Source organism: Sceloporus undulatus, chromosome 4 (assembly GCF_019175285.1).
Source record: "Sceloporus undulatus isolate JIND9_A2432 ecotype Alabama chromosome 4, SceUnd_v1.1, whole genome shotgun sequence".
NCBI lineage: Eukaryota > Metazoa > Chordata > Lepidosauria > Squamata > Phrynosomatidae > Sceloporus > Sceloporus undulatus.
Genome location: NC_056525.1, coordinates 220,731,109 through 220,752,835, shown reverse-complemented (window position 1 = coordinate 220,752,835; position 21,727 = coordinate 220,731,109). Strand labels below are relative to the sequence as shown.

At 42.5% G+C, this 21,727-nt stretch overlaps 2 protein-coding genes across 3 annotated transcripts in view; one reads left to right on the top strand and one right to left on the bottom strand.

Annotated features, from left to right (window-relative positions):
- Positions 1–17,893, bottom strand: part of POP1 (POP1 homolog, ribonuclease P/MRP subunit) — a 28,893-nt gene extending 11,000 nt beyond the window's left edge. Inside the window, 11 exon segments of the mRNA XM_042464934.1 lie at positions 929–1,045; positions 2,074–2,185; positions 2,715–2,808; positions 2,913–3,166; positions 4,564–4,751; positions 5,963–6,050; positions 7,307–7,555; positions 8,781–8,956; positions 14,201–14,275; positions 15,193–15,339; positions 17,391–17,893. Coding sequence (XP_042320868.1) covers positions 929–1,045; positions 2,074–2,185; positions 2,715–2,808; positions 2,913–3,166; positions 4,564–4,751; positions 5,963–6,050; positions 7,307–7,555; positions 8,781–8,956; positions 14,201–14,275; positions 15,193–15,339; positions 17,391–17,559 — 1,669 coding nt within the window. The 5' untranslated portion in view covers positions 17,560–17,893.
- Positions 1–21,727, top strand: part of STK3 (serine/threonine kinase 3) — an 881,840-nt gene that overhangs the window by 361,277 nt on the left and 498,836 nt on the right. The gene's annotated exons all lie outside the window — the stretch shown is intronic.

Below are 21,727 nucleotides of genomic sequence, written 5' to 3'. Positions count from 1 at the left end.
CACAAGTAAGCAAACACACATATGCTTTGCTCATAGAGAAACCAGGCATTAGTCTCTAGCTCAGTGGTCCCCAAATTGTGCTCTAAGGGATTTTGGACTTCAGCTCCCAGAATCCCAGATTATTGGCCAACATGGCTGAGGCTTCTGGGAACTGAAATCCAAAATCTCTTAAAGGGCAAAGTTTGGTGAGCACTGCTCTAGCTTCTTCAGTTAAAGGTTCCCAGACCACATAGCTGAGAAAATACTCTTCCTGTGAAGATACTAGTCTGGTAGACCAAATGTATTAACTACCTAAATTCAACTGTGGTACAGATATCTCAAGTGAGACTAGTGCCAAAATGTGGATGTATTAAGAATTTTATTAAAAAGTATGTTATATCCTCAAACCACACTTACAGGAAAACAAACAATTGTGTACAAATAAACTGTCAGAAGGAAAAAATTATGAACAAACTAACACACAAGTAGGTTCAGTGACACTGAATACTGAATTCTTGGGTTTGTATTTCCAGTTACAGATAAGAATTTCCATATTTATGCATGCACTACAAAGCAAACACTTAGTTTACTAGAAAGAATTATTAACCCTTTCCCCTGAAAAGTACATTCACAAGAAAATTCAAGCAGGTGGAAATGAAATACTGCATCTAAGGTTATAGCACCTGTTGGCCTCGCCAGGATTCGAACCTGGATCATCTGTACCATTTAACAGAGGCTTCCATTGAGCACAAGACCAGTTTGGTGCCAAGTCCCTTCCTCACAATTGCTACATAATCTCTACTTAGTGAGTGTGCATCTGTTGAATTTATTGATTACAATGCTAAGTCATAAGAGGACCAGTATGCTCAAACACACATTACCTTAACCTGGTATGAATGAGACTATTTTACTCTTCTACAAAAACATGATGGATAATGACATACTTTACCTTGATATTTTTCTGGATTTGGCATGGCCTTTGATCTCTTTTTTGGCAAATTCACTCGAGGATCCCCAACAGTCAAACCCAGTACAGTACCTGATGGAATGTCTGATGAACTTAACTCTTAAAACACACAAAATGGATGCATCATTAAAAAGAAAGCTCTGCCAGCAAGTATTACTAGTATACAAAGACATTCTCCATGGCATCTTCAGCTTTACCATTGTTTTGCTAAAATGCAAACACTATCATATGTGTGGGAAATAGTCTATGAGTATATCTATTTCTATACAAACTGCTTCTGACCTTAAACCCAGGACTTTTTATGGCACCAAACTGTGTCAACTGCTGTTCATCTGTGGTTTCATTCTTTCAGATATAAGAAAGAAAATATAACTTTTATTTTTATAAGTAAATTGTTGTGTTGTACATTAGTTTCAATTATCTCATTTCTTTAAAAAACTTCATTAGCTTTCCATTTCTTTTTGTTGCTTTAGAAGAGAAAATGGCATATCTGAAAAACCCCAGTCAAAATATCTCTAAAACGCCCCTGAAAACTAATTTTTAAGCTACTTCAAACTGGTACTCCTTACACAAATAATTTAACTTCACCTCAACATGTTACATTACTTTTGGAATGAAAGTTCATTGTGCTGCTGGTATCAGAAAATATAGTACATTTCTGGTAACTGCATTACTTGCAACTGGTTACTTCTACAGTAATCTAAGCTCTAATCCCATTAAATAAAAACTCTGGCACATCTCTCTTAGTATGTGATACTGTGCAGCTTGGACAAGGCAAGACTGGTTTACACCACATTTTATTATTTTTCAAACATTATGTGCACTTTTTCAGAAGAATGGAATGAAACTCTATATCACCTAATAGTGAAGGAGGCACAGAAAACTAGGATGGCTTATCATAACTGTTCTCTCCACTGATGGATATGGCTCACAAGAGCATAAAGGCCCAGAATCCTATTTGAAGAACAGCTCAATAGCAACAGAAAGAGTTACCAGTTATCCAGCCCCAGCAGCCAAATGTCAAACAATCTAACATATTAATACAACAGACCATTGTTCAGTGAAACATTAGGAATGCATTAACAGCAGCCCATATGGAAAGATTAGGAGCACTACTAGCATTTTACCTTGCAGCAATTGAAAGGTGGATTCCTGACGGAGATGAACGGACACCTGATTAGGGTTTTGGCATTTTTCTATCCACCAACTATTCATTTTAGAATCTTTGGAATCCTTTTCCTAGTAAATCAATAACAACTTGTAAGGTATTGATGAAATGCCATCTTCTGCAAAGGATCTGTTTCTTCATATTTATCTAGCGCTAAGTTCAGGCAGCAATAAAGTTGTTTTCAGAGATAAATATAAATCCCTGGAAAAACAGTAATGTACTGACATGAAACCCAACTTTTGAAGACATGACCAAAGATTGGAGTAACTATGCAACAAGAAGTCCAAAGCCTGGTAATACACAACGACACACCTACATCTCTGTGCACAACAGCAGTTCTTTCTCCTATATACTGAGCTATGGAACATATACCAGGGCAATATATGAGAAGTTGATAGGCAGGCTAGATGTACTAAATCCATGGGTATTCCTATACATACTGAAGCATGTTATAAGCTTCCAGCCACACAAGTATGTACACCTCTGACATCCTTTGAATCTGTAACACAGGAAGCTGGATCCTAACATTTTAATTCTAGAAAATCAACACTATCTTGGGAATAGCAAAAGAATGAGTGTGTCAACTGCTGATCTACTTACTGTGTGTGCAGAAGCAACTTTGAGTGCTTCTGTAAGAACACAGTGAGAGAGGGGACCAATTAATCGGTATCTGAGGATCTCCATTGTCAAATCACTGGAAGAGACAAGAGTTAGATATTAAAATGTGAAATACTGAGACAGCATGAACAGATTAAATAAACAGAGCTTTATCAGAACCTAATCAAGTACAGTGATTACCTTATCACAATCCCAGTAATCTGTGATGCCCAGCAATAGGGCTGGTGTGGATCTCTGGTTCCATCACCAATTATTTTTTTCACTGGGACAACCACCATTTCTCCTCCTTGGTTTTTCCTCTTCCTTTTCTGGCCAACATTTTCAGCAACATACATTTTACTTTCTTCTTGAGCCAATGTTGGAACAGGTTCAGGATTACAAATATCCATGGGTTCAGAACACTGGAAGACTGCTTTTAACTCAGCCAGTATGTCCTACAGAATAATGGGAAGAATGGCTGAAGTGTGAATGTCCTGTTTTAATGTTTCAGCAAATACAATAGTAGCATGCCTTGAAATAAATAAAGTCCTAAGATTACTTATTCTCAATGTTCTCTATTAGTCTATAAACTGAACACATCTACTGACTTGCTAGGCCTTACTGCCAAAAGGAGCCATGCTCATAAAAAGAATTTCAGTTGCTACTTAACAGTAGAAAAATGTTATGTAAAACATAGTGTATAAACCATCTTTCTAAGCCTGGCTTCATTTTTGCCATACCAGGTTTCTTTCACGTATTTTTGCTACTACTTTCAGGAGAGGCCATAGGCAGATCAGTGACAGAACACATACTCTAGAAGCAGGAAATCATAAGATTCAGTCCTTGGCACCTGGTGACTGGTTATGTGAAAAATTTGTCAGAAATCCTACAGAGCCTTTCTTTGTTAGTACTAGGCTAGGTGGACCAACAGTATAATAAGGAATAAAGCAACTTCCTATGATCATCTTACTGTGGCAAAGGAAAAGAAGCTGGTACTCCATCATTTGTACGTAGCACTCCAGGCTCTAGGCTGTTAACATCGTCTCCAGCTTTGCAGGAGGGATTCATTTGAGTTAGGGTTCCACATAATGTCCACTCACCCACTTAATCAAGATGCCATTTAGCTAAATAAGCATGTAGACTGGTCAGCTTAAATTTTAAGTCTTTTAAATACAATTCAAGGGTTTTTTGTTTTGATTTCATAAATAAATATACAAGAAAAACAAAATGAAACTTTTACCTTGTAAGTATTGAAATTATGGCGGGATATAGACCGCCATATAGTGCGTATTCTATACGTAATAGGGTTAGGAAGGGGCAGTGCTTCCGCACCCCCCTAACCCTAGTATGTATAGAATACGTACAACATGGCGGCGCCCCTTCCACACGGGGGCCGCCATGTTTACGTACTGGACGCATAGCGTCCAGACGTGTCGCGACGCCTATGACGTCGCGAATGCGCCAGCGGCGCCTCGCGACGTCATAAAGGCGCCGCAAAAAGAAGCTCCAAAATGGAGCTTATTTTTTGCTCCGCGCAGGAGCCACGCGGTTTGGCTGTTGCGGCTCCCTCGCGGAGCAAATGGCGCCGGCGGGAGACTGCCACAAAGCGGAGGTCTATATCCCGCCTATATCTTCATTTAACCAATCTCTATTAGGAATTTCTTTTAAATTTCTCACTGTTTAATTCTTTTTAAACAGTTATTTGTTCAATTTTATGATTGGTGGGAGGGTAGAAAAATTCTGATTGTGATTTTAATTGTCTTATGTTTTAAATATCTGTTGTAATCCGCCTTGATTCCCATTGGGAAAAGGTGAAATAGAATAAATTTATTCTTATTATTATTATCATTACCTGCTTAAAGGCTGGGTGTGTCCACATCCACAACTGTCTGCTTTGAGGAGACTCATCAGACCTATTTGTGGGATTCCAAATGAAAGTAACTGGACCAAGTGCATCTTCAGGGTAGCGATCTCTCCGGTATAGCATGACAGCACCTTCACGCTTCCCAGTAAGACAAGGAACAGCTGCAAATGTTGGACCTGAGGAACAGTGTATTCAAAAATGAAACATTTTCAAATCACACAACAAATGCTGAGAATAGTGCCCCTTTAGACCCCAGAACAGTTTTAGTTACTGGGGACTAGAACTATTCAGGAATATTTACACAAGCCGAAACCTGATGGACTATGAGGATTTCCCCTTATGATTTCAGAGCTGGGTACTCCTAATTTCTTGAGATTTTAAAAAGAATTTTCCTGTCTTTTGGAAATGTGAAGTAAAAAAGGAAAATATTACTTAATTCCCTCTCCATTTTCCATAAGGTAGGCTTGTTACTAATCATTTTCCTACTCAGTTATGGCAACTAAGAATTTCTCCAGGTTATCAAGTGTAGACTTATTGGTAAATTAGAATGCTTGTTTCATTTCCTCTTTGTGTAGGAAATGTACCATGTATCAAACTCTGGATGCATCACAGAAATAATGTCGTCACGCCGCTTTAAATGTAGTAACTCCATCCTACAGAATACTGGGATTTGTTGTTTTACAAGGTCTTTAGCCTTTGTGCCAAAGAATGCTGGTGCCTCACAAAACTATAAATTTCAGGATTCTGTAGGATTGAGCCATGGCAGTTAAAATGGTGTCAAACTGTATTATTTCTACAGTGTAGATGCACCCTCTGGTTATACTCTAAATCACAGTTGGGATGGTCTCCAACAAACAAAATATGCAAGTGCTCAGTAATTGCATCTCTCTTGCACGTGGTATTTTCTTCATTATTTTAACTGTTGCTTAGACAAGATAGCCAAACTGCTTTGAGCATCTCCTCCAAATCAGAATCAAAACTGGTTTGGATAATTATCATTGCGTGTACATGAAAAGCTACTCTAAATATATGATAAGCAATTTGTGTGAGAAGGTTACATTTTATTTCATAAACTTACAATATACCTAATTACATAAATACATAATTTGTACATTATATAGTACAATAATGAACTATAATGATCAATATCAACCGCAGAATGGCTAATTCTAACTCCCATGGAAACAGTAAGTATCCAGCAAGATGGGAAGAGGAAAAAAAAACCTACTCAAAATACTTAGTTGTCTATTATATCATTTCCCTTTGACAATACTTGGCTGTCCAAATGTGAACAGGCTTAGCACTGCCCAGATATAGAAAACAGAACTATTCCAGACTAAGTAGTCAGGATCAGATCATTTTAAAAAGCAGTCTGAAGACGTATTACCTGCATCTACATTACACATTCGAGCAAGTGCTGTCAGAAGCTGCTTCTCTTTTCCAATCAACTCCAGACAACAGTAATATGATAAATCCTGATATAAAAGAAGAGCTATTGAATTTCAAACTGTAAAAGAGAACCTTAGTATACCAGAGGGGCAAGCAGAAAATGGAATAATTTATTTTGTTTTTAAAATGTGAGCTATCAATTCCGACCTACTTTCAGGTGCTCAAAGAACATACAGAGGGAGGAAAGCACAATAAATCCAACAGAGGGACCTATATATCAAACCAATTATGCTGCACTGGCTGACAATGTCCTAGTAGCCTCTGCAGTAAAAGGATTTTTCAGATGGCAACAGGATGCAGGTAGAACCTATTAACTGGTAATCTTAAGAGTTGTACTGGACTGGAGAAAGTTCATCCCCTGGGTTGCATGTGACCCACCATCCCTTTTGCAGACTTCTAGTCCCCACTACCCTGCTGAAAACCTCCATATCTTCCACACACACACCCCAAGGGGTAATAAATCATTCAAGAAGAATCAACAACTGATCCAGGAGTGACAGATTACTTAATTTCAGTTTCCCAATCCTCCTCCCACCGAACAAACATGGAAATTGGATATGATTTTTTTGGCACTTTCAAGTTGAATTTTGAAGGGCTCTGCAGGATGTCATATAGGCACAGGGATAAGATGCTCTTGGCAGCAGCTCTTCCAAGTTGCTTAAATCCAAGATTTAGCTGCACTTCGAATACTGTGTAGAATTTTGCTGACCACATCACTGAAAGGATAGATGGCATAATCTGAAAGGATAGCTGAAATAACACATCTTGATCAAAGGTGAAGGGGGGCTAATTAAGATATAGATAGTATTACACAGGAGCAGGAGAAGGTAGGTAGCTTACAAATTCATCGAGAATAAAGCCTCCATAGTATGGGATGGGTTCAGAGGCCAGTTTTCTGCCCTCCAAGTATCTCATGGACTATTAAAATGCCAAAAAAGGGGGGAGTGACAGAAAGTCCATTTGTTGTTAGTCAAATTTGGATTTTAAAAGGTAAAAAGATCAGGATGGCCCTGCAACATATTTTTAAAAGTGGCAAAGCCATTAATTATACCAAAAGTTGAGAATTTTGGACTGAGACAAGAAAATAATTTAAAATGTCAGGCACAGTAGTAGAGATTTTATGGTAAGATGGCATTAAGGAAGTTGTGCATCAATCCACAATCTGTGCTCTTCCTACAAGCAACAGCTTCACATTATTAAATACAGCACAAAATCCAAAAATTAAACTAAGTTTTAAAGACTACATGGTATACTTTGCCCAGAATGGACAAACAAACAGTACCTGGAGGAGGCAATGATTCGTCATGGCTCGGTAGCAGGCCCGGTAGCTCTTTGTTGTGGGTCTGTCTCCTAAGCAATATCCCCATTTCTTCACCATATGAAACCTTTTTGCATGCCAGATGTGCGTTTCCAACCAGATATTTTTCTTTTGTCTGCGATTGAATTCTGCCACCAAGTTTGTATGGCGTCTTCTGGCTTTACGACATTTGCTCTTTGGGAGGTCTTTCTTTAGATGTTTAGATTTCTCTGTCTGTATTATTAGAACAAGAAATATTATTTTTCTTGTACCAACTGTAGGCCAAGTAACTCTGATAGCATATGGCACATGATAGGGGTGAGGGGAGACATGCAGAACCCAATGATTTATCCTGAAGAGATATTCATAATCCCTTGGGTGCTTGCAGCAAAGAATGAGTGCCAATGTGGTGTAGTAGAGTTTTGGACTGGGACTTGGGAATGTGTATGTGTTTTTATACCTACTTTTAAGGCACTTGTCAATTTGTGCCGACCCAATAATTTCATAGTGTTTTCTTAGACAAGAAATACTCAAGTGGTGGTTTTGCCAATTCCTTCCTCTTGCTATTCACTGCCAGACTCCCATCCAAGTACTAACCAGAGCTGACACTGCTTAGCTTCCAAGCTCAAATGGGATCTTGTGCCTTTAGGGTATTTAGGTCCCAGCAGGCTTGGGAGATCCAGGGGGTCATCCAGACTCTAAGTTTTTTAAAGTGTGACTATGTCACTATCTCACTCACACATTCCGTTTTTATTGTTCCAGCTATTTTTTTTTACTGGAATTACATCTATTTGCATCTCTACGAGATCTATTACTCACATATGTCAGCACTGCAAATAAAGATGGATTCGACCATGCAATATGTTCAAGGCATGCAGAATTTTATCCCAATTTATCCCGGGTCTATTTGCATCAGTTATTCACACAGTTGACAATGTAATTGGGAAAACCCCAAAATAGTGGGGTTAAGTGGCTTTTTGGCAGCCCCCCACAAACTTAATGGGATACATTCAAAATGCATCTGAACAACAAAGATTCAGCCCAGATTCTACCAGGATTATTTTCACCCTCTGAATAACCCACAGGTTCAACACCCACTAAGCCATGAAACTCATTGGGTAGCCAGCCACTCACTCACTCACTCGCTCGCTCACTCTCACGCACACATTGTATCTCTCCCTAGCCACTCTGACAGTGTTGCTATGATGGTAAAATGGGGATGAAGGGAACCAGATATTCTACTTTTAGCTCACTGGAGAAAGGGTGGGCGATATATGTAATAAACAAACAAGTCTGAAGAAGTCCCACAGAAGCCTGCCATGTCCTGTTACATTAGCACTCCCTTGTGATTCAAGGTAACTAGATTCCTACAAATTGTTTTAAAAGTAACGAGAATTATCATCCAGTATACCACAGTACTATACGTAGCTGCAAGTTAATGGGAAAAATAAAGCAACACCTCTATTCTGGCAAGTTCATGGAGTCGCCTGGGTAGACGCTTGATATTGTGGCTCATAGCTCGCCTCCTCATGTGTCTAGGTAGAGACTGAAACACTAAGGTGTTGGATGACTTCTGTGAAACTGCCTTCAGCATAGCTTTCATTTCAGCAGCACGAGCTTGAACAAAAGGAGACACTGAAAGAAAAAAATAAGTTGCTCAGGCAATGAACCCTGATGAAGAGAAAGAGCCTAAATGAGTTCTCTACTTTGCAGCAGTGAGGGTTTAGAAAAGTCCTAGCACAACATGTTATGCTGTTCCATCCAACAGCTGTTGGGTGGTGAGGGAACTGACGGTGATGCCATCTACCCAGAACCCTCTACTTAACCCAACAACGGCCTGCTGTGCCGCTTTTAACAACTACTTTGCAGACAAAATCTCTCAGATAAGAACCCATTTGGATGCCAATGTTGAAGCAAAACCGACTACTGAGGTGTCCAGTAAACCCGTTTATGAGATTAAACTGGATCAGTTTGAGCTTGTGAGTACTGATGATGTGGACAAGATCCTTGGAAAGGTAAAAAAGACAACATGCCCTCTTGATCCCTGCCCATCATGGCTGGCCATCGGGGGGCGATGCATTGATGGCACTTCTTAGACGTATCATCAATGCTCCCTTGGGAGGGTCATATACCATCCGCTTTGAATGAAGCGATCGTTAGACCGCTCTTGAAAAAACCCTCCCTGGAACCCCTGGAGATGAAAAATATAGGCCTGTTTCTCATCTACCATTTCTGAGCAAGGTGATTGAGAGGGCAGTTGCTCTTCAGCTCCAAGCAGTCTTGGATGAAGCCGATTTTCTTGATCCATTTCAAATGGGCTTCAGGACCGGGTATGGGGTGGAGACTGCCATGATCATTTAACTGATGACCTTCGTCTAGCCATCGACAGAGGGAGCGTGACCCTGTTGGTGTTGCTGGACCTCTCAGCAGCATTGATACAGTAGATCAGGATATCCTTTTGGAACGCCTGAGAGAGTTAGGAATTGGAGGCCCTGCGTTGCAGTGGTTCCGCTCCTCTTCTCGGGCAGGTTCCAGAGGGTGATCGTGTGGGACAGTCGCTCTTCAAAAACAGGAGCTTAATTGTGGTGTCCCTCAAGGCGTCATCCTGTCCCCGATGCTATTTAACATCTATATGAAGCCGCTGGGAGAAATCATCTGTGGATATGGGGCCGGGTGTTATCAATATGCTGATTGTACCGGTCATCAGCGACAATGACAGATGGTATCTTCCCCTCAACCAGTGTCTTCAGGCAGTAATGGAGGTTGGATGAGGGAAAACAAGCTCAAGTTGAATCCAGACAAAATGGAGGTACTTATGGTAGGGGCCCCCAAACCAGGGATTGGGCTGCAACCTCCAGTCCTAGAGGGGCTCACACTCCCCTTAAAGGACTGTGTTCGCAGTCTGGGGGTGCTTCTTGACCCGTCCCTTCAGATGAGGAATCAGGTGAACACAACGGTCAAGAGCACTGCTATCAGCTTCAGCTGATACGCCAGCTGCGCCTTTCCTGGAACAGGGTGACCTCAAAAACTGTAGTACATGCGCTGGTAACCTCAAGACTTGATTTTTGCAATGCGCTCTACATGGGGCGCACCCTTGTGCCTAGTCCGGAAACTCCAGTTTGGTACAGAATATGGCAGGCCAGGTTGGTCACAGGAACAGCAAGGAGTGACCATATAACACCAATACTGAAGTCACTCCACTGGCTGCCTATCAGTTTCCGGGCACAGTACAAGGTGTTGGTTATCACCTTTAATGCCCTACATGGCTTGGGCCCAACCTATCTATGGGATCACCTGCTTCCATATAATCCGTCCCGTACACTCAGGTCCTCTGGGAATCTATTACAAGCCCTTTAAAGACCAGGTTGACGGCGACCTCCCAGAGGACATTCTCTGCAGCCGCTCCCAACTTATGGAATGGTCTGCCGGACGAGATCCGTCAAATCACCATCTAGAGAGCTTTAAAAAGGCCATTAAGACGGATCTCTTCTGGCAGGCCTTCCCGGAATAAAATGCTCGGCCACAAATAAGACTTCCCATCCAGTGAACTCTGCCCATGATTTTTATTTAGCTTAGTCAGTTTTAATATGTAGTTTTTAATCTTACATTGTTTAATCTTGTTTTAAGGGGCGGTTTATTGGTAATATAGAGATGTTATTTAACCTGTGTGTAACGCCGTTTTGATTGCCTGGCAAAAGCGGGATAGAAATAATTTTATTTATTATTTATTATTATTATTATTATTATTATTTATTAAAATCAACTAAAAAAATACATGAAAATACTAAATATAGAGACCAAGCCTCGTCTGGAGTTTCAAAGGCACTGCACAACATCACAGACATGGAAGGGTCAGGATCTAGTAATAGACAGTACTCTTGAGTAGCAGTGTGCCAATTTCGCGACTTTCAATCACAGAAACGGGGACTTTTCAGAGCTTTTCGTGTGATTTTCGCGCCTTGCTCTAATTCAGTGTGCCTTTTCCGTGCCTTTGGCCAGTTTTCGCTACAGCCGCTGCGGAGCAACCAAACCCTTTGGAGTGTAACAAGTTTTCAGCCAAGAGGGCTGGAGAAAACTCTCTCTCCTCTCTCTCTCTCCTCTCTCTCTCTCATGTACTTCCCTCTGAGAGCCAGGACGAGCAGCCCGTTTGGAGGAATAGTTCAGCCAATCAGAGAGAGGACAGTGATTATTGCCACCCCCCCCACTTTTTTCAGGCATTCTCAGGCTCCAGGGGCAAAAGTGCTGGAAAGAGCAGGGAGTGAGGAATCTTGGCTGGCTTAATCCCAATTGCCTTGGATTTCCAAGTAAGACATAAGTTTCAAGGCACACAAAGGCAATACTTGATCATGGTATCATGGCTTGATGTTGTGGACTTCTTTGTGTGCCTGAGAGTGACATTTGAATTTATGAATTCCTGAGCTTGCGCAGAGTGCCCCAAGCCTACCCTCTCAGGGTTGTTGTTGTACTGTGAGGACCATTGGGGTTGTGTGATGTGAATGTAATGTCCCTGAGTGGTGTGTGTGTGTGTGTGATTAAATAGCCTCTGAGCATGGGCAGAGCACCTGGTCAGTTGGCACCCCTGCTGCCCTGTCTTCCCAGAATTTTTTTTTGTGGCTCTCTTTTCGTTCCCTTTTCCATTGCCATCCACTGCAGAAATAACCGTTTGGCACTGCTTCAACTGCAAGGCTCCCTGCGATGATGGGATTCTGGGCAAACCACCAAGCCCAGAATTCCATGCATGAGCCTGGCTGCCAGTAAAGCAGTGTTTCAACATGTCACAACAAACTAATTTCCCAGGATTCCCTGGTTTGACAAGGGAATTGCCTCCACGCTTCCAGATCACAGCCCCAGAGAATGAGTCTACAGGATACAGTATCAGTGTTGCCAATTTTAAGTCCACTTCTTCAGCTGCATTTGGATTTAATAATGATAAGTAATGGTGATGATGAAGTGAGATAGATCTTGTACACTTTTGAGTCCTCACTGAAAGAAAAGTTGGCAGCATGAACTTTCCTAGACTTAAGCGTACTTCCCAGATGCATGGGAATTGTAGTTCATTGTGGCACCAGAGCTCTTTCTCACAAAAATACAATTCCAGGGTTCCCTAGCACTGAGCCAGGGCAGTTTAAAAGCGGTCTCAAACTGGATTATTTCTGCAGTAGTGGATTGGACCTTGAGCATTTTTAATAACGAAGGTCCAAAACAACTGGCAGAAATAATCCAGTTTTGTGACCACTTTAACTCTCCTGGCTCATGTGCGAGGGAATCCTGGAATTGGTAGTTTATTGTGGCACCAGAGCTCTTTCTCATAAAACTAAACTACAAATTCCCAGGGTGTCCCTGACACTGAGCCAGGGCAGTTAAAGCAGTCTCAAACTGGGATTAATTTCTGCAGTGTGTCTTGGACCCAACTCAGGCTGCATCTTCAACTCCAGACGCCAGAGACAATTCCCAGATACCTAGTACTGAGCCAGGGCAACTAAAGGGTTTCAACTGGATTTATTTCTCGTCGCAGTGTGGGTTGCATCTGAACACATTTCTATTTGGGGCACAAAGCTTCCTGAAACCTCCTTCGATGTCAAAATAATATACTTAAAAGGACTGAAAGATTCGTTGTTTGGTTCAATGGTGGATTTGTTGAGAGTTGAAATAAGTTACAAATTATTTTATTTCAATTATATTTACGTTTATTTGGCAAAACATCTGCCATTTTAACAGTTATGGGAATTTTTCCGGGAATGTGTGACTGAATATTCCGTGTGATCTGGGGGGATTCGCAGGGTTTTGGACAGACATATTTCCGGGAATTATCTTCGGAGGCTTGTTGGCAACACTGTTGATTTAGCTACCAAGGCTAGGTAAGATTTGTGAACCTTTGTTGGATTATCAATGCTTATGCAAGATAGTATATTTTCCAGGAGAGTAGGAAAGTTAGGTTTTACAGAAGTCCATTCCTTCCTTTTACAAACCCCAAATAGATGGCTTAGGTAAATGCAGGCAGGCAAATAAAAGTTGCATGAATGCTAGTAAATTTTGTGGACTTGTTTTCTAGACTGCAAAAGGGATGAAGTCATTTTAGGACACTGAAGTATTTTATGAACAAACATAACAATGACTTTATTCTACTTTTCAGCTATTTTGACATGAACCCCTCTATAATCATTGCATGAAATGTTCCCCCTCCCAAAAAAAGAACTGCTGACCCTCATCCCCTTCCCCACCACCACTCCCTTCTCCTTTTGTGTTGTGTCTTGTTAGATTGTAAGCCTGAGGACAGGGAACCGTCCAATTAAAAAGATTCCATGTACAGCGCTGTGTAAATTTACAGCGCTTTATAAATAAAGGTTAATAATAATAATAATAACAAAAGCAAGTTACTTTTGTGTGCCACTTATCCGTAGGTTAAACAAAATTTCTTATGTTTTAAAAAATAATTTAAATAAAAAAAAATTTATTATTATTATATTTTATCTTAACACAAGAATCTGAGATCAAAGCTTTTGAATTTCTACTTGAGGGCATGCCAAAAGGAGGTGGGGGGGGGGGGCACAAGAGTTCAATGATCATTGCAACTCACCCCTATTATGCTAAACCAGGTTCAGCCACTGTAGCCCTTGACATCCTGATGGACTGCAACTCTCATCAGTCTAGTTAGCATAAACAATGGTTTAATGTGATGGGGGACTTTTTTCCATGAAAAACAACTGACTTATGGGAAAAACCATTTGGGAACCAAGATTCAGGCACAGCTGAATCTGAAAAAAGGTTAAACAAACCTACAGTGCATCCAGGTCAAAAGTGATTGCACTGCCCTGGCTAGTACATAACTAAACATATAGGAACCACAGCAAAGATCGACCGTATTTTGTGGATGCTTACCTGTTACATATTTAGGTATTTCATGGAAAGGTTTCTGATGCATGAAGCTCTGTTGTGAGGTTTCAAAGCGCTTATCTGTTGGTGGATCAAAGAGACACATATTATGATCCAAGGTAAGTGAACTACAAACTGGATACAGAGCTACAATCCATACCAATGATTAAAAGACTGTAAAGGATACCATCTATACTGGTGAGCTTATATTATGGAGTCATAGTCCATTTGATCTATTAAGTATACAAAAAATTAAATATTTACATAGTATTTTAAATACAGTATCTATACTACAGTATACTTGGACTACAATTTCCAACGTTCCTCACTATCTCATTTGGAACAACACTGATAGACAACCGAGATGCTTCTAATTTTCATGCAGCCGTGTCTGCCTCTCTTAGTTTGGGGAGCTACTTCAGCCAGGACATTTCCACCCCCAGTAGATGTCTCCCTTTCTGTGACCATAATGAACTATCACTCCCGACGCTGCCACTAACCAACTTGCATTTATCTATTTATTTTGAGTATTTATATGGCGCTCTTCAGCCACAAAGGCCCTCAGAGCTTTCATGGCCCAGTATGCCAGACAGGTTCTTTTGAGGTGAGGAAGTGGGTGTCAGATTTTGCCCTGAGCTTAGCAGGCAATGGCCCAATACAGATAGGCCAAAATAAAGCTGCTTCGGGTCACTTTGGAGAAATGCTGTTTAAATAATGCATGCGTCCTAAGAGTCCGGAAGCTGCACCAAAGCCACAATCCAGTCCTAAGGACTGGTGCACAGCTTTGGTGCAGCTTCTGGACTCTTAGGATGCATGCATCATGTAAACAGCATATCTCCAAAATGACCTGAAGCAGCTTTATTTTGGCCTATCTGTATTGGGCCAATGTTAAGCAGTTCTTGGAATAAGGATTCACTTTTACTATTTAAGTGACTCTTCCATTCAATTTTTAAACTCCCAGGCTTATTATTAAAGTCAATAAAAACTGTAACAACTACCTGTCTTCTTGCGTTGAGAGGTTTTGTCACCACCGTTGGGAAAGTATATTTCATTGTGACTAGGCTCACTGTCAAAGGGAAAAGTCACACTTGAAGGCTGATTCTTCATTTTCTTGGCTCTTTTCTTTTCTTTTGCCTTTGACATTTCTGCAGAAGGAAAAAAAAAGGCATTTAAGGTACAACCCCACATCCATTGCATAGCAAATGTATTTAGCTCCAGTAGAGCCAGAATCACAGTGGACATACACATAGTGACACACAGCTGACCAAGACAAGGCCCACATTCCTCTGATAGCTAGCTGAGAGTCATCTCAGTGTTTGATTAGTACAATATTGCCAGTTCTTCTCTTCCATTGCCCTGTATTTTTTGGAGTCACTCTGCCATTCTCACATTGCAGAGCTTCTTGCCACTACTGCATTTCATCCTTCCCAGAATAGATTAGATCAGTGGTTCCCAAACTTTGGTCCTCCATTTGTTTTGGACTTCAGATACTAGTAGCCCCAGTCATCTTGGCCAACAGCCAAGAACTCTGGGAGCTGAAGCCCAAAACTTCTGGAGGACCAAAATTTGGGAACCACTGAGAAAGACTCAGTCTAGAACAGTAGAAAATCTTAAAACAGCAGCAGCTGTTTGGGATTGAAAAGGTTCTGGTTAATTACTATTCGTAAGAAGCCAGCGTGGCGCAGTGGGTTCGATTCCTGGATCAGGCATGAAACCCAGCGGGTGATGCTGGGAAAGTCACACGCTCTCAGCCTCTTGGGAAGGCAATGGCAAGCCTCCTCTGAACAAATCTTGGCAAGAAAACCTCGTGATAAGTTCGCTTTAGGGTCGCCATGAGTCAGAAATGACCTGGAGGCACACAACAACAACAACAACAACAACAACAGAGTAAGAGGCTAAGAGCTGGGAGGACATGTCTGACATTTCAACCTTCTGTCCAGGAGGGATTCCAAAATGTCCTCCATTCTGAGCAGGACTAAGAAGCCCAGTCAAGTAAGGCCACATTTTCAGTTTCCCCTTTTGAGAAGCGGATCCAGTGGGCAGTCTGCCCTCATGGCAAACAGGGCGTTAGGATGGATCCTTCTAAAGGCCTTTATTCTTTGGTGCAGCAGCAGCAGCAGCAGCAGGAGGCAAGACTGGCACCCAGAGCTTGGGGTGTGTCTGTGTCTTGGAGGGAGAGAGAGAGAGGGCAGCAGACGGTGTTAGGCAATGGGCTGCTTGAGGACACAATGCGAATGTTGAACGAGGAGCCTCCTCCCCTTAATTTCAGCACAATGGAAAAACGGAAGGAATAATGTAAGTGTAGATTCAGCCAAGGGTCTGTTGCTAGTGAGGTACTATTGTAAGCCTTTGTCTTGCTGAGGGCTCTGAGGGCCTGGGGGGGGGGAATCAGGGGGGAACGTTTTTGTTTATGTTTTTCCTGAATCATGCTAAAAGAGAGTGTTCCATAATTGATTTTCTTCCTTTTTTCATCCCCCCAAATAAAAAAACAAATCTTGCCCAGAGTTCTGGAAGTCTCTTCCGAGCCAAGAAGGTGTTTTAACGAAAATCAGCTCTTCAGAAAAACATGGCTGAGAAGATATTAAAGGACATTCCGTGCGAGACGAAGGCCGGCGGGGTTTGAGCGTGACTCATGCAGACCCACCGGGAGACCTTGGGCGAGGCAGACTCTCTCGGCCTCAGAGGAAAGCAGTGCCAAAGGACCCTCTGAAGAGACTTGCCAAGAAAGCCCTTTGACAGGGTCGCCATGAAGGCAAACAGCAGCAACGTCGAACATGGGACGCAATGGAACAAAGGAGAGCACTTGCCCACAAGGCGCCCTTGGGGGATATTATCTGTTCAAACTAAGGAAACACTGGGGGATACTTGTCCATAGAGAATACAGAAATCGGTGTTCTCCTGCATCCAACCCCCAAAAGGCATCCTCCTCACCTGCCAGGCTCCTCGGGGCTGAATCCCAGGCCTCGGAGGAAGAAAGGGGGAAAGAACCGTCCTCCTTCCTTCCTGCCTGCCTGCCTGCCTCCCTCCCTCCTCAGCCACAGCCTCCGCTGCTCCCCTGCAGTCAGACACGCTGCGCCCAGGCTTCTTCCGTCTCTTTCTCAGCTCTCCAGACTACATCCCCCAGAATCCCTCGTCACAGTACGGCGGCCGAAGAAGTCCTTAGAGGACGAAATCTACACGTGAACCTTCGTCTTACCCGCTGAAACCTTATCTTTCTTTCCCCCAATGCTCCGGACTACATCTCCCAGAATCCCTTTGCGCACTACGGTAAGCGAAGAGGACCTTACAACGACAATGACAGAAGGGACGGCACGCTGGAAAATCCACACTCGAACACCCACCGACAGTCTTTTTCCCCCCCTCATCGACGCTCCAGGCAAAGGCAAATCCCCCAGAGTCCCTCCTCGCTCGCAGGACGGTGGGCGAAAGGGCCCTTACTTAGAGAAAGACAGGAGCAACTGCGTGCGAAAAAACTCACACGCGAACAGACAGCGTCTGCTTTTTCCCTCAACGCTCTAGGCAACATACATACGGTGGACGAAGAGGTCCTTACCCAGAGAAGGGCAGGAGCAACGAAAACGCACACAAGAACAGCCTCATCCACCGACATCTGCTTCTTTCCCTCATCACCGAGGCTTCAAACTACATCCCCCATAATGCCTACGGTGGGCGAAGAGGCCCTAACGACTAAAAATGACAACAACGGAGGAGGGCTGAGGGGGCGGGGCGTCGCGTGAAGCGGGAGGATAAAGTCCAAAGGCGGAGGAAGGAGGCTTCCTTGGGTCGCTGCTGGGGCTTCTGCTGCTATGGCCGCGCTAGTGAAGAAGATCATCGCCACCGCCAAGGCCCCCGCCGCCATGGGGCCCTACAGGTAGGGCTTCACGGGCGCCTCGCCTCGCCTCGCCTGGCCTGCGGAACTCACTGCCCCAAGAAGATGTTCCAAAACACACTGCAGAAGTAACCCACTTTGAGACCGGTTTAACTGCCCCCTTGGCTCAATGCTAGAGAATCCTGGGAACTGTAGTTTTGTGAGACATTATGCCTTCTCTGTCGAGAGAGAGCTCTGGGTGCCTCACAAATCAACTACAATAGTTCCCAGGCTTCCCTAGCACTGATTCCCAGGATCCCCAAGCGGTCTCAAAAGGTGTGCTTTGGACCCTCGAAAAGTGGAACTGGCTTTGTGAGACATGGACCAAAGTCCATAGAGAAATTATAATAATCTATCCATTATACATACATATATATTATAGTAACTTAATTATGTTTGTGAGCCGCCTTGGGTCCCAACTTGGGAGAAAGGCGGAATAAAAAATAAAATAAGTAAAATAATAAATAAAACAATTCCCTTTTTAATGTACTTTTCCCTATGGTTTTAATAGTACTGTGGTTCTTTTAATGTTGTGAAGGCACTCTGAGTCCCAGTTCTGGGAGAAGAGCGGTATACAAATAAATATAACAACAACAGCAACAACAACAACAACAAGAAGCTGAGGGAGAGCAAGGCCAATCTGTGGCTGCCATTAAAAAGACAATAGTTTTATTGTCTTATTTTTGTTCTGAATGACTTTTTCTTTCCCCTCTTGTTCCCCTGAACTTGCCATCTTTTTTTGCAGGGTCACCAAATGTCACAAGTGTTCTAGCCGCAAAGGAGGACAAGGCACCGTAAAATGTAGGACGTTCGAGAAAAATTAGGGACATTACAACATAAAAGCATTCCTTTGTTGTTGTGTGCCTTCAAGTTGTTTCCAGCTTACAGCGACCCAAAGGCAAACCTGTCATGGATTTTTTGGGGGGACAAGATTTGTTCAGAGAGGGTTTGGCCATCCTCTGAGGCTGAGAGAGTGTGACTTGCCCAAGGTCACCCAGTGGGTTTCCATGGCTGAGTTGGGATTCAAACCCTGCTCTACAGAGTGTTTGAATCCAACGCTCAACCCACAACACCACACACTGGCTCCATATATACAGTATATACATTTATGCTTCCCATGCTTCTTGCATTCTCTCAGCCTCAGAGGAAGGCAAAGGCAAATCCCCTCTGAACAAATCTTGTCAAGAAAATCCTGTGATGGATTTGCCTTAAGGTTTGCCATAAACCCTGTGAAGGGTTCACCATAAAATATTAAGAAATGGCTTGAAAGCACACAACAACAACAACAACATTTAATTCTCTCTTAGTGCTTTTTGTACATTTTTACTGTATTACATTTTTGGTATGTTTTTATTAACATACAATTTTTTTGTATATTTCTATTAAGAGAGTCCACATGGCCTAGTAGTTTGAGTTGGACTATGACTCTGGAGACCAGGGTTCGACCCCCCCCCCCAAACATAAAAACCCACTGGAGTGGCCTTGGGCAAGTCACACTCTCTCAGCCTCAGATGATGGCAATGGCAACCCCCCTCCCTGAAGAAACTTGCCAAGAAAACCCCTTGATAGGTTTGCTATAAGTCAGAAATGACTTGAAGGCACACAACAAGGCTGCCCAGAGGTGAGATTGTTTGTTGGTTATTCTGGGAAAATAGTGACTGGGCAAGAGGTCCGTATTGTCCATCCGCCAGTGCTGGATGCTTAATGTTATTAGATTGATTTTATAATGTACATCCAATGCTGAATAGAGGGTGTAGAACCCCTTACATTGAATTAGTCCTGTGTTCATCTAATCCAGTTACCCAACACTGACGACATTTTAGCACAGTCCCCCCCCCCCCCCGGAGCTCAAAACCATAATCCAAAGCAGGTTCCCTGTGACACTTACAGCCAGTCTGAGCCTGTACGCATCCAGAACAACAACGTATAACAGAAGGAACCATAGAATCCTAGAGTTGAAAGAGACCTCAAGGGCCATCCAGTCCAACCCCCGGCCAAGCAGGAACTCACAACTCAAAGCACCCCGACAGATGGCCATCAAGCCTCTGTTTAAAGACCTCGAAAGGAGGAAGTTCCACTGCTCTCCAAGGGAGTGTTTCCACGTTGAACCCAGTCTACTGTCAGGAGGTTCTTCCCTAATGTTGAGACAGAATCTATCTCTTCTTTAAAAAAAAATTACGTAAAATTCATCATCATACAACATTTCCTGAAATCAAATTGAACTATTATTAATCAAAACTTCTATATATAAGTTCCTTTCATGGTCTGTAAGCCACCCTTTACTGGCCAGACGGGCTGTGGCAATTTCACACCATGGCCCCAGTCCAGCCCTGAGAGTGCGAAAAGGAGCTGCAAAATGCAGCTTCTTTTTGCACCTCCAAGGGGCGTCTGGCTTTATGATGCCCCTTCAGCTCTGCATCATCTGATGCAGGGCTGGAGGTGCATCATGATGGTGCATGCTGTGGCGGACTGGTGTGTGCCAAAATGGTGCCCTGGGAACGGGGTAGGGCATCCAGCATGAGGCCGCTGCACCCTGACTTTCTGCCGGTCAGTACAGGGCCTCCGTCTCTGGAGCAGCAGAAAACAAAGAATTTTCTTTTGAGTAAGCATACATAGGATTGAGAGCTAGTGTGGTTTTAACATTGGACTGTGACCTAGAGACCAGGTTGAATTCTCCACTTGGCCATGAAAACCCACTGGGTGACCTTGGGTGAGACCACCACAGTCTCAGCCCCAGAAAACCCCATGACGGTTGCCATTACAACTTGAGGCAAGAAAACAAACAACAGTATATAGGATTGCAGCTAACACAGCATCTAAAACTAATGTGCATTCCCACTGGTCCCACTTAATCATGTTTTTTCTCTCAGGCTCTCTTACATATAAAAAGGTTTAGGTTATTTCAGATATGTTTTTGTTAGGGGAAAATTTCCCTCTTGTATCTTAAATTACTGTACTATTGGTGTCGGTCCAGAATCATATCACACACTCACACTCATAACTACCTTTGCTGTTTCAGTAGGGGAGACAATGCCTTTTGTTTGTTATCTCACATTCTCTATTTCAACAGAAAATCATTGATTTGGTCTTGACATCCCCAACTAAAGTTACTGAGTAATGTTTAGTTTGCTTTGAGATTGTTTTCTTCCTTGCATAAGTTCACAAAATGGCAGGCTTTCATGGAGGAAGCAGTTTAAATCATTTTGGCTGCAAAATAAATATGTTGAGGTTCCGGAAATTATGGAAGTATTGGATTCGTTTCATTTATCTCTTCTAAAATACATATTGAAAGTAATGTATCAGTTGTCTTGCTGATACTGTGAGAAAAGAGGTATGAAATAAGGCATACGTACAATATTGCAATGTGTGGGCAATGAGAGTCTGCTGTCCACTCCTGGTGTGAAATCTTTTTGATTTTCTGGAGCTGTATTTTGAATTGAAACAGTGCAGTCCTATGCATGTCTACTGGAATATCAGTCACACCTGACTGCAATAAGACTTATTCAGAGAAAATATAGAATTGTATTCAGCATCGGTTGCATTGTTCAACCAGATTCACTTCTGCTCTTAAAGAATTTTCACTTTGTAAATGTAAGTGCAAGTTACTTCATTCCAGAAAGGGCTACACATACCAGCGGGTCTAAAATGAGCCTAGGTTGGTGTAC